This window comes from Cyprinodon tularosa, unplaced genomic scaffold (assembly GCF_016077235.1).
Source record: "Cyprinodon tularosa strain WSP-4 unplaced genomic scaffold, ASM1607723v1 ctg12, whole genome shotgun sequence".
In the NCBI taxonomy this organism is placed as follows: domain Eukaryota; kingdom Metazoa; phylum Chordata; class Actinopteri; order Cyprinodontiformes; family Cyprinodontidae; genus Cyprinodon; species Cyprinodon tularosa.
The window spans coordinates 1,284,812-1,298,554 of record NW_024038003.1 but is presented as its reverse complement, the minus strand read 5'-3'; the positions used below and the strand labels follow the sequence as shown (position 1 = coordinate 1,298,554).

General features: G+C 36.8%; 1 protein-coding gene across 2 annotated transcripts in view; it reads left to right on the top strand.

Annotated features, from left to right (window-relative positions):
* The window catches only part of LOC119773497 (protein unc-13 homolog A-like), a 52,324-nt gene extending 44,913 nt beyond the window's left edge, over positions 1–7,411 (top strand). The window contains exons 35-43 of one of the 2 annotated variants that reach the window (XM_038270475.1): positions 453–576; positions 714–719; positions 1,125–1,181; positions 1,287–1,367; positions 4,236–4,383; positions 4,734–4,790; positions 5,805–5,891; positions 5,967–6,123; positions 6,203–7,411. In XM_038270475.1, the coding sequence (XP_038126403.1) occupies positions 453–576; positions 714–719; positions 1,125–1,181; positions 1,287–1,367; positions 4,236–4,383; positions 4,734–4,790; positions 5,805–5,891; positions 5,967–6,123; positions 6,203–6,491 (1,006 nt within the window). In that variant the 3' untranslated portion in view covers positions 6,492–7,411. The remainder of the gene's footprint in view (positions 1–452; positions 577–713; positions 720–1,124; positions 1,182–1,286; positions 1,368–4,235; positions 4,384–4,733; positions 4,791–5,804; positions 5,892–5,966; positions 6,124–6,202) is intronic. The other variant, XM_038270482.1, reaches the window with a different exon arrangement.
* The last annotated feature ends 6,332 nt before the right edge of the window (positions 7,412–13,743 follow it).

Here is a 13,743-nt window from a genome sequence, read left to right as displayed (position 1 = left end):
TTATTCTGTCTGTCTTTACTTCACCACAAGTTTCAACTTTCCATTCAAAGCAAAATTAATCTATGACAGTTTTTAGGAGGCGCTGCACAGTTCATGCAGTGATTTTTAGAACAGAGATGTCTGTGTTTTGTTTTTGTTTTTTATGCACCCCCCCCCCCCCCCCCCCCCCCGGGCATAAAGTTCAATCATTATTTTTTGTTTCTCAGCTTTTTTTCTATTGTCTGCAAACATCTTAGCATTCTTTTTTTGTGTGCAATCAGTTGTTTCCATTTCATTAGTAATATTTTACCAGACAAAATAATTTCCCAGATCTGTGCTTTCTCTTTTTATACATACATCAAACCGCTTCCTAGCTTTTTTCCCCCCTTGGTGTATGATGAATATAGAACTACAGATCTCAGATGTGGTTTTTCTCCTGTGGTTTGACACATTGTGTGTTGTTTGTGTTTTAGCTTGTCATTGTTTGCAAAGATCTGTGAGAAGACAGTCCTGAAGAGAGTGCTGAAGGAACTGTGGAAACTCGTGATGAACACAATGGAAAAAACTATTGTGCTTCCAACACTTACAGATCAGACGGTATATAAGAAAACACCCTCACACAGAAACACTCCTTTCCTCTCCTCTCCCTCATCTATGATAGTGTGTTTAACTGGGATTGAACAGTAACTCATCTATCCTGCCATTTTCCCATTTTGCTCTTATTCTCCTTATAGGTCATTGTAAGTATGTGTGAAAAGCCTTTTAAAAGCATGAAGAACCACTGCCTTTAACATGTGTGTCCTATCACACTGTGTGACTCCTGTCAAATTGTTTCCCCCTAAGTGGAGTGCATCAGAGCTTAATCTAAATGGCAGCACATCCAACCAATGCTGACTGTTCACAAAAACACTAAACCTCCTAAAGTCTTTCCTCTTTTTGAAAACTTCTCCCAAGGTGGTTGTTTATTGTGTTTGTTTAAAGGGTATTTTCACTCCAACCAAATCATCGAATAATACAATTTAAAGCTGTACTCTCCATCACACACCTCTCACTTTACAAATCCGCCGTCCTGCACATCCCTTCAAAGGCTGCTGCTACTCTTATCTTCTCTCTGTCGTCACTGATGTCTATCACTCCTTTCACAGGGAACTCAGATGATCTTTAACGCTGCTAAGGAGTTGGGTCAGCTCTCCAAACTCAAGGTGACTGATGCAGATGGCAGGAAGATAAATGAAATCTTTTATATGTAGGTATTGGAAATGGGGGTGAAAAATATTTATTCTTTGCCTTTTTTTTTTGTCTTGCAGGAGCACATGGGCCGAGAAGAGGCCAAAGCTCTGACTCCCAAACAGTGTGCAGTCATAGAGCTGGCACTAGATACTATTAAGGTACGACCACTTCTTGATGTTGCATGATCTAGATATTAGCATTTAAGCCTATCTGACGTTTGCTTTAAGAGTCTAAATTTGACAGCCTTTTTATATAGTTCTTTCTAGCCTCCTTCCATCCCTAATATAGAGGCGCGCTCTTACTTTATGTTTTAGGGCAGACATTATAAAACAAGATATCACTGGTTTAAAACCAACAATAAATAATAGCATAATTACAAATTTTTCTTGTTAGGTAAGAGCCTGACAACATTTCCCAGCATATGACACCATAGAAAGCATTTTAAGGTTAAAAAATAATTATAATAATAGATCTAATTAGTTGGAATATGATCTAATTTCCTCTTATCTGTCTTGCTGAAATCTGGATTCAGTAAATTTTTCCTTCACGAACTGTAGAAATATATTGAATGACTGAACTTTATTTTAGATAGATACATACATCTTCTAATCATGAAAAATTTGTTTGTAACTAATAGTTTTTACAATCAGCATCTGAAAAAGGAAAAATAGACCCAATAAGAAAAAAGAATCATTATAATAAAGAAGAAAATAAGTAATTATCACATTTATTTAATCATCTAATGTTCTTTAATCTTCTTCAATGATCATCATTATGACCGTTCCATAGCTTAACCCCTCAAATAGAAAAATCAGTTTTTTTGTATTAGTTCCCACTTAACCTGTTTCAAAAATAAAAAATAAAATGTTGTTAAATTATATCAACTTTTTCTTAACCAAAATAAATTCTGCATAAAAATCTTTGGAAGATTGTTGTTCATTACTCGAAAAGCATCACCAGATACAGATAAAGATACAATATACATGAATTTAATAGAAAATCTACAAATAATTCATTAGTTGGTTCATAAAAACCAACATTTATTATTCAAATAACTCTGAAACTTGAATATGTGGTCAATATGAAATCATAACTTGTCAATCATGTTATGATATGAATTAATGATATGTTCCGTGGCTTTCTGCTCTTGAAAAGCATGAATGCAAAACAACTAAAACTGCAACAGTATAAAATAGCAAAGGAGCAAAATCATCAACACCTGTCTCTGTAGAAAAATAGCTTCCTACAGCTTTAATGGTTATTTATTGATACATGAAACAGGAGACTGAGTTTTCTTCCAAATTAACCACCTCCATACTGAAGTACTGTTAGCATGACAGTATAACTCATACATGGGGTTACTAAGTCAGTTACAAGTCATTATAAATCAACTAATTTTAATCACTACCTGAATTCTTCTGTTTTTAATTGGAATATATCCAATGCATGTGTTTTCCCACACTGTTTTATGTTCATCAGGCTCACATGACCTGATGAACATGCTTTAATAACAAAGACAATGATAGCTTGAATGATAAGCTCCAAACCCACAGCAACTGGCCTAACTTTTTATGCAAAGATGCTTTATAGAAATTTAAAAAATATTGTTTATATCCACTCATGTTTGGTTGTTTGAGCTGTATTGCCTGTATGTTTGTTTCAGTGCTCAGGAACTGCAGGCTCAGCTATCACTGTATGTCAGATCTTTGTCTCCTTTGATGGATCCTCTTCTCCACAAACCAGAAGAGTCCCACAGAGTGTCATTTTCTCTGTGACTCTTGCTGAGCATTGATTTTTTGTGTGTGTGTGTGTGTGTGTGTAACGGAGAATATCTCTCCTCTGAACAGCTAATTCTCTCAGCACAGACCCCTCTCTGTGCCATAGCTTTATTATTTGCAAAGTGAGCTCCTCTCCTGCTTGTTGACTCTTCGTACATCCATCTTCTCAGCTGCAGGGAGGCTGGGTTGATTTGCATAACAATACATCCAAAATTACTAACTGCAGAAAAGAATGACATTTAACAGATCTTAGACACTGTATTGATGTCAAGTCTAGCAGCTGCAAAAGGACTCCTTCTTTGTCTCATCCTGTTGCCACCAGCAGAGCTGATAAAGGCACTTGAACGCAACACAACCATGACAGCCTCCCCGCTAGGGATCCCATTCTAAATCTCTAAAAAAAGAATGATGCTTTTTTACTGAAGGCTGCTCATATCATTTGGTATTAATTGATTTTTTTTTTTTTTTTAGTCTCAAATCTGTTGAATGGCATTTTTATTTTTTTGTATATGATTTTTTATTGAACACAAAAAAGGAAAATATAAGATTTTTATGATATAAAATATATTTTGTTTTGGTGGCATCCAAAAATTAAATAACATTAGATTTTAAACCATTGAAATGTTAACTTTAATAAAGTCCACTGCTTTAAACAGTTTGATTTATTTGAAAGTTCTAACTCCAAGCTGTTTTTTTGTAATTTTAGCATAGAAATTTTTCAGAATCATCCCAAGTGCTTCAGCAAGAAATTAAGCTCAAAACTGAACTTTTTAAGGTCGACTGAAAAGCTCACAAAGAATCGCCCCTGCTTGGCTCCATCTTTGGATTACAATAAAGTAGTTATAATTAATCCTGGTTTGATGCTCAAAGTGGACTGAAAAATTAAATGGTTGCAACTTAGAGACATCAAAGTGGCATAGGGGTGAGCACAAATCAGAAGTGGTTTTGAACGGGAAAAAGCAGGTTAACTTCAGGATTCTATAGTGTCCTTTAGTTGGTGCAAGATAAGGAGCAAAGGGGGCAACTGATCCACAGGCGTTTCAGTTATCTGTTAGGTTTTTTCTTTAGTGCACCTGGCTTGGAGATTTCTTATAGTTGGATTAAATGAATAACCAGAGCAGCTTGAAACATGGTCCCATCCTTTATTACTGGTGTCAACTGCCCTGCACAGTAAAAGCACATCCCATAAGCTCATATTGCCTTGGAGCTCGTCAAGTAATCTCTCTTTGTGTCATATCTGTTAAACAGCAATATTTCCATGCTGGCGGAGTTGGCCTGAAGAAGACGTTCCTAGAGAAGAGTCCAGATTTGCAGTCTCTGCGCTACGCCCTGTCTTTGTACACACAGGCCACTGACAAGCTCATCAGAAAGTTTATCCTCTCTCAGCATGCTCAGGGTACAACTTCCCACAAACACCAACAGATACATTTTGAAAGAGTAAAGATTAGGAGTTGCACTAAGGATAGCTTAAACCTGTTAAAAGTCTATGTTGGTACACTTATGGACTCAAAATAGATTGTGTTTACAGTGACTTGGAAAAAAAATATGAATTATGCAAAGGGTTGTCTGCTATTCTTGTGGGGTTTTTTTTTGCATCTTACTAAATGTTTACTGTCAGAATTTCCCCCAGCTGCTACATACATCTGAATGATATGTGATCTGCTTTAGTACCTACAGTTAGTGTGTTTAATGATCCTTTTACCTCTTTGTCACCTCATAATCTTAACTGTTTTCTGCTATCATCAGTCCATGGAGGAAAAGGAATCAGGTATTCTGCAAATGAAGACACCCCACCAGAGAAAGGTAAATTTCAATCCAAGCTTATTTTTGGTGAAACTGTCAATAAGCTATTGTTTTCAGTCCTGCTGAAGCTTTTTAGCTGCTAAATACACTCATTTGGAATAGAAACAGGTTTTTACTTTTCCTTTCAAATTTGTTTATATAGCCTGTTTGTAATTTAATTTCAGTACAACTTTAGCTTTTCTGTGAAGACCCAGAGGTCTGTGAGGGATCATTGGTTAACAAAAAGAATGAGTGAGTCCAAGGATCTCAGCAGACTGGTCAGGGATAAAGAGGAGGACAATTTAAAGCAGTTTAGGTTGTAAAACCTTTTCAAAAGCTTAAAACATTTCACATTCCTCTTCAGATCAATACCATGGTCTGAGCAGAAGTCGATGTATGAAACTGACATCTAAAGGAAGAAGAGTAATGATTTGAGGAGTAGTAAATCTGAATGATCAGAGATTCAAAGCCCAGGTGGCAGTCTTTTAATAACTTTTTTAGTTCTCAGTCTAGAGTAGCTGCCAGAGGACAGCAACTTCTAAAAGAAAGCCATAAAAAGTCTAATTTGTAGTTTAAACAAGTGGAAAAAAACTGCTAGGGTCAGATAAAACAAAACTGTGCTTTTAAAGGTACATGCAGAAAGCAGCAGGCACCAGCACTGCATATCATCCCAATGACACGCTCAGCAGAACAAAACACGGCAGTGGCAGCATCATGCTATTGGGATCTTCTTCAAATGGCACAGAGAAGTAAACCCTGAAAGAAAGCTTTCATAGGCAGGAAGCTGAATAAAACCACTTTAGATTTTGATTCAATATAACAAACGAAAACTGGAGCAATGTCAATCCTTTTGCTTCTAGATCCCAATTATGAGCTAATTCATGTTGATCTTTAATAACTAAAATGACTGTTTTTCTTTTATTTAAGGGGTGTAAATACTTTTGCAATGGATCATTTTTTTTTTATCTTGTTCGATATTTTTTATACTTCAGTTTGTCATAGATATAATGATCACATCTGCATGTCCCTTTGCAGCATCAGGAGTGGACGCGGTGGGTGAAGTGGTCATGAACGTGGACATTTTACCCCAGCCAAACGGAGAGCACAAGATCAGTATTAAAGGTAGCTACTAGAGGAGCATGAGTCCTGCTTTTCTGCTACTTCTCCTTCTTTGCTCACTTTGCATTTTTCCTCCAGTGGTGGCCGCTAATGACCTGAAATGGAAAGCACAGGGTTTCAGGCCTTTTGTGGAAGTCTACGTTATCGGGCCTCACCTCAGTGACAAGAAAAGAAAATTTGCCACCAAGTCCAAGAACAACAGTTGGTCACCAAAGTTCAGTGAGAGCTATCAGTAGTAAGTATCCATTAAATTGCTTTGGCTGGAGCTGAAATGATCCATGACTGAAACTGAGAATATGTTTGCTGTGCGTCAGCTCGCTAGGCACCGAAGTGGGTCCAGAGAGCTACGAGCTGCAGGTGTGTGTGAAGGATTACTGCTTCGCCAGGGAGGACCGCACGGTGGGAATGGCCGTGCTGCAGGTGAAGGACATAGCAAACAAGGGCAGCGTCACCTGCTGGCTGCCGCTGGGAAGGCGGGTCCACATGGATGAGACGGGCCTGACGGTGCTGCGCATCCTCTCTCAGCGCAACAACGACGACGTGGCCAAAGAATTCGTCAAACTCAAGTCCGACCAGCGTTCAGCAGAAGAGGGCCGCAGCTGATGAGGAGGAGAGCCATCAAAAAAAAATACGTGTGCACAAAAACACCAGAAACACACCGTGTTCCGCACACGACACCCGCGTCTACATTGAAAAACCACGTGCAATATACAAGCACACATGTGAAACTGCTCTATTGTAAATATATCTGCATACATTATGCAACATCTACATTGTAATGTTATCAATGCAAACACGGGAGAGTGAGTTTATAAGAAAAGAATATAAAGATTTTATTTGATTTAGAATATTTCTGCATCTGCACTACTCCAGCCTCTGAGTCAATCGTTCCTTAATCTCCCAAACTTTCTTTCTGCTACATCACACCTTTTATACGCTGTACTATTAGTTGTGATGAAAAGCACCGCGAACCAACGACAAAACTATATGAATAGTTTGACCACTTTGCACTTTTGCTTCTCAGCATCTTCAGGAGAGCAGACCTTATCGTTAACTCTTCATCTCTCTGCCCGTCTGTTTGCTTGTGTGTCTGACCATGTTAATCGCCATCTGCCCCACCATCTTGTGTCATTTCTCTGCGCAGTCTTCCTAAAGTACGACCAGGTTCATTAGTCACTTCTGCCCAATAATCCAAAAAGAAAACCTGTATCAGCGTCGAGGGGGGCAACATGTTTCTAGTCTTTGCTGTAATGTATTAAAGTCCTGCATGTTGACCCCAGAAACACTGTGACTCACCTTCCCCATTCTCCAATACGGTACCAGTTTTGAGCATGATGCCTATAATCCTCTGACAGCAAGGTTTTGGTTCATGCTTATTATTGCAGAGAGGACACACAGGCAGTGAAACGGTTCTTTAGTCACAGAATGCAGATGTGACCAGAATGCGCATCACGTTAAACGCAGCAATACCCCCACCCCCTCGACACCCCCTGAGTGCACATTAACCCCCACCCAAAAAAAAAGGGCTATAAGATATGTCGACTGGGTTGTCATTTTTACTAAAACATACAGCCAGTGCTTCTTCTGGCAAACTGAACACAAGATTCTTCTCAGCTGCAAAGCCTTGCAAAAGTATTTATACTCCTTTAACACATTCTTTTTTTTATTTAGTTACATTCAGCACATTTAATGTATTTTATTATAAAAACAGATTAGAGCTTTTAGAGATTTTTTACAAATGCAGATCTACAGGGTGTGGCCTGCTTATGTATTCAGCCTCCATGACTGAACAGTTTGTAGAACAAACTCTGGCCACAGCAACAGCAGCAAGTGTTTTTCAGAGGTATGTCTATCAGCTTTGCATGTCTAGAGTAGGGTTGCAGTCCTATGGGAAACATGGGATTGAGTTAATTTAAAAATAAAAGTAGCTAACTTGTGTTTATTCCTAACAGAAACCCCAGATAAAGAACAGCCTATCCACCTACTAAAAATAAATTATCTTATCTAAGCAACAATGTGTTATTTACAAAGCTTGCTTCTAAAATGTTCATGTTGAATTAAAGAACGGGGATCCATTATATTGTGGGTACAGAAATCCATGGCACTTCTATAAGGAGCAGACATTTAGTCACACTTATTGTGTATCATGATATAACAAAAAAAATGCATTATATGGTGCAGCAACTGAATTAGAGACCTAAATATTTCTCCATTCTTCTTTGTAAATTAGCTTAAACTCAGTCAAGATGGATAAAGAGTGACTTTAAGCATAATTTCTTAAGACTTGGCACAGATTCTGAATTGGATATTTTATTGGAGCAGTTTAACTAATTAATATTATGATATGAAGCATTCCATTGATCCTTTAAGTGTTGTCCTACTGAGCGAGAAACATTTTAATTTTACTGTCACATATGTAAGAAGAGCATATATTTATCTGCATCTATCATTTCATTAACGCCAGTTTTCTTGTCCATGATAGGTAAAAAAGTCCCCACAGCACCTTGCTGCCATTACCATATCGTCACCTTCTTAAAATAATCGCCTAAGTCATTTTTTGGCCAAATTGACTTTTTTGCATAACTCATGTCCTCCCCCTGCTGGCCACCTATGGTGAAATGGCCAGAACCCTCAGTTGAATTAATCATGTGGTAAAACCCATTTATGATTTTTGCCTATGTCAAGAGATGTGACTTAGGCTAACCCTAACCCTAACCTGGAAAAATGACTTATGCGATTATTTTAAGAAGGTGACGATATTTGACAGGTGATGTACTGTTGAAATTGTCTGCCTCAAAGAACCACAAGGCTTTCTTCCACATGTTTGCAGTGCCCCCTATATGACTCGAGATTAACTACAAGCAGGTTTCTGATTGATGTCTTTTAAAACTGTCCAGCAGTGGGATTCTACCACCTTAGCTGTGACTCTCTGTAGCTCCTCTACATCCTATTAATTTCCTATTTTTCTCCACAAGTCTAGGTTTAGGTGGAAAACCATGGCTGTGTAAGTTTGCAGTTGTACTTTATCATTTTTCATTCACAAATTTTGAACAATTTCAAGTATAAATAATTTTGCAAGGCGAAATGTTTCATAAACAGACCCTCAGTGCTACATATAACACTAAATTCAATAAGGCAATAGCAGCTTATGTTTCCATAGATTGAGAGCAACCCCTCTGTTAACACTGCTGTGTCTTCTGTTCACGTCTACATGTATGTGTGTGAAAGCGTTAATGTGTCTGTCTGGGCGGAGTGACACTCCTACTAAATGGGCTCTAAGATTGTGAGCAATACCTACACCACCAATCTGTGCGCTGTCAATATCAGAAAACTACAAGAGCACCAAGGGCACTATCCAGATCCAAGGAATGGGAAACTTATGATCGCATCTTTTTGTAAATCACTGAGATATTTTCTTGACGGACTCATAAATTCCCATTCCTGATGGAAGTGTGTAATCTTGTTTTTCTACATACTTGCCTAATGAAAGTGTCTTGATTTAGCATTAGTTGTAAATCTGCTAGAACCAGAGCTCTTATTTGTTTTTTTTAAAGAATTAAGCCATTAAAGTCACCGCCAAGCATTTATAACGTCTAAGTATTATTTTAGTCATAAAGGCTGATAAATCAGTCACCTTTGCTTGCAAAAAAAAAATGAATGAAAAAAATAAAACAGACATTCACAGCCATATTCCAGCTCACCTTGTAGTTTCTTTGTATCTCTAAATGTCAGCGACAGCGACTACTTCCACCCACACATCGGCATATTACATGTTTTCACGAGGCTAAAATCTGCCAAAAATAAACCCTCTGAATGTCATTTATCCTCAGCAGAGCCTCCTCTCTCTGTTTCTTTCTCTCTCTGATTGAACGGATTGCGAAATGTAAAACCAGGATTTGCTGAAGGACACCAACCCATGCCTTTGATTTGAGCCAACAGACCCTGCTCAGTTTCTCTACGAATCTTTGTCCTCACCAAAAGGAGAACTCCACTGATTTGTTCACATCAAAAACCTTCTAGATGCCAATAAAAAAAAAAAAGTCTCATTATTGTTGTATGAAGTAACATAAATGTCCGTTAATGGTCTTGCTTCAGGATTGTTGAGGTGGGGTTCTGTTAAGAGGCTGCATAAATCCCACTAAATTTGGTTAGAGGCTAAAGTTAGCAGCCATTTCCAAGAGAGGCTAGGTTAAAAAATACTGCTACTGTATTAAAATATCATCACATTAGCTTTAGAGATGAATCTTTAACAATCCTTTAGAACTACTTGGATTTTTTGGTACTTGGTCTTTTATGGAGCAAAAATATTGATCACAAGAAAGTAGGAACTTTAAATTGTTCATCTTACTGATAGATTTATCCTGGCTTAGCTACAGCTTCGTCCTTTAAAGTCTGTGAGGATGGCTTGAAGTTATGGACAAAGAGAAGGGTTGAAAATATAATTAATTTGGGGTTTTGTACTTATAAAATGCAAGCAGATTCTTATTTTAGCATTATTTTGATCCCATCATGTTTATTGGAAATTTTCCCTTTTAGGTCAGGATTGCATTTAGGGATGGAAGGACAGGGATGTGTTATACTGGTTAATTCTTAGTAATCATAAAACATAACTGTATAACAATTGTCTTCAACCTACTTTGTGATACATCCTCAGCAGTGCTTTTAATCCTGTTTAAGAAGCGGATGTTTAATCTCTAAATTTCCTCTCCAGAGTGAACATATAGTTTTTGGAAAACACTTCAAATTTAGGCAAAGTGAAGAGTGTGTGTTAAACATAATGAATAATAATGTTTAACACACCTTCATCTGATGATGGGAGCAGCTGCAAACATCAGCATCTACAATGCAAAAATTATCTAAAATGAGTAGAACCTTCTTAAAATAAGTCTATTTAATGTTAATTTGAGTTGGTAAACAAGATAATCCGCCTAATATTATGCACTTGTAATAAAAGACCGCAGTTTTTTAATTATTTTAAATGTAAATTGTCTTATTCTTATTCCATTGGCAATAGTGTCAAGTGTCCTACTTACCTGCTCAATTCAACTAAATATGCACTAATTTTAAGAAATACTGACTTACTTTGACATGAATATTTTGCATAGATAAAATACATGTTTGACTAGCTAAAACAAAATCTACCTTACTACATACAAATAGCTACCTACACAATAGGCTTTACCAAAGCCTTTGATATTGGGTGTTATAAACACCATCTTACAGCAACACCAACAGGACAGAGGTGGATCAAGTTAAAGCTGCACAAAATGCAAAAATAATGTAATGTCATTTTGTTTTTTTTTACATTGATTACCATATTAATTACATTTATTTGATATTTCACTCAGGAAGATCATTGGTAATGACAGCCTCCTAAACAAATCAGGTATTTCTGAGTAATCAGCCTTTCTGTCTAAATGTGGTGATAATTCAAAAGTTTACAGGCATATTCAAAAAACTTACTGCCATTTGTTTTTATTCTAAATGTTTTTAATAGTAGAGAGGACTCTTTAATGATGGCTCCTTTATTAGCTTTAGCCTCCATCTATACTAAAAGAAAATCCTATGAGTTATTCCCTTCGGTAACTCCTTACAGTATATTTGAACAGAACCTCACCTATAATGAACTGTGAAGTAAAGTTTCACCTCATCTTACACTAATTCTAAAATTAACCAAACCTCATTGACAATATTGTCACATTGTTAGTAATGTCCAGAAAAAAATACTTTGCTCTGCTGCATCAGCATGAACCACTTTTTTTTTATTTTAACAGAATACGTTTAAAAAAAAAAGTTGCAGTGATAAATTGGTGGAGTGAACCCTCAAGCAGGTTACCCTGTTGCCTTGTGTAGTGTGAGACCCTGAGGCTCAAAACAAACTTTCCTTTTCAGCCTGGAGCTGAAAAAGCAACAACTTTTCAGCTGACATGTAGACGTCTACTGCACAGGCGCACTGACAACACACACCTGCACACCGATTTCTGCTCAAGCACAAAAACGGGCACATGTGAGACGACACACATGCATGCATGCACGGTGACACAACTTTGTGGAGAACAATAACGCCCACCCTGTGAATAAATTCAACTAAACTTGCATGATGGGAAACTTAACTGTGCCAGCACGTGTCTCTTTGGTGTTATTTGACCGTTTTGTTTTTGCTTTAGGTCTTGTTCTTATTTTCCAGAGCTATGTAATAAGCCATCTGTGTGTTTTTTCTTTTCTTTTTTTTTTAAAGAAAAAAAAAAAGAAAAAAATTCTGTTTTTGATTTGAATGTAGTGTGAACACAGAACTCGCATGAGAGAATTATTTTCTACTGAAGATGTTTGTAATTTGTTTCTTATCGTTATTGTTTAAATGAGGATGAAGCGGAGCTGGAATGCAGCCTGATTGTGATCTGCTTCCTATTAAAAGGATGTTTTTTTGTGTCACAACTAAGAAGTCTCCCTGAGAGTGTGTTTTTTTTTTTTTTTTTTTTTTATAAATGCTACATCCATAAAATAAATAGAGCAATGTAAATAAAAGGCTGTTTATCGGGAAAAAAAAGTTATGCAAAGGCAGGAAAAGTGACTGCTAAATTTTCTTATCAGAAATCTTTGTGGATCACAAATTGCTGCTTTTTAAAAAGCAATTAAAAAGAGGTCTGGCTTAATTAAAAAAAAGATCAAAATTTCCCCATTAGGTGTCTGACAGCCTCAAAAAAAGAGTTAAAAATGCAGAGAAGTTGAGCCAAATCCTGCTGCTCTTTACATTAATAGGATTTTACAATGGTTGTTTGCAGACTGGATCAGGATACCTGCTTTGAGGTTCCCTTTAATAGCATCTCCCACCGAGCTGTCTAAGAAAACCTGAAAAGCATTTAATTTTTAAGCTCGTTTTACACTGAAACTAAAAATAATTGCTACAAATACCTTCTGGGAGTCGCCCATTTAGTAGAGTCCACCTTTGTTGTCATTGAGGTATTCTGTGAAAGCCTGATCGAGAACATCATTAAGCAGACAGTACAATGAATAGAAAGGATGATGGCAGCAGAATATCCCAGGTTGTAAACTGGTCAGAAAAGTAGATTTTAGCAGGTCTTTAATTAGTGAAAGAAAGCAGCATCATTCTGTGAGGATGCCTTTATCAGTCAAGTTTATCTAAATTGATTGAAAAAGAGGATTAATTTAATTTAAACCATTAAAGAGGATCTGTTAGATTCTGTGAGACTTGAGAGCAGGGATAGAGTTTCACCTACCTCAGGAAATATGTCTTTAGCATAGAGATGCCATGCAACGGTTTGGATCACATCAACCAGGTCAATATTCATTCAGGCTGAGCTTTTTTCCACAAAGAAACATGGATAAAACCATAATTTGCTGTTAGATACAATAAAAAAAAATAGAGGCTCAAAAATCAAAAAGTTGGATTTGATGCTGTAAACCATAAGCATCCAAATAAAGAGAAAATATTTACCATAAACTCCCCCTGTAAATAATTGCCACTTGTCAATTTTAAATAGTTAAATTACACCCTAAAAGACAGGAAAATCTATTATCTGATCCATTCTAAAGTGCTTCATTATTTAAGCTTAGGTATCAGCTGTGCGTCTGCTGCCATCATGTGGTTAGATCACCCCCCCCCTTTATAAATGAGGACAAGAGGCACAAGGTGGTATTTTTACAGTAAAAAAATGAAACCAAAAAACAAGACTTTATTAAAGAAGCATAAAAAATAAAACTCTTGATACATTTCTCATAACCGTCAAGTCAGCTCAAATTATACGATTATACAATTTCTCCGGCTCACGGTTAAAAGGTCCATAAACTTTCAAATAAAATATATTTCAATTTTAAAATTTCTTCAATAATTTTT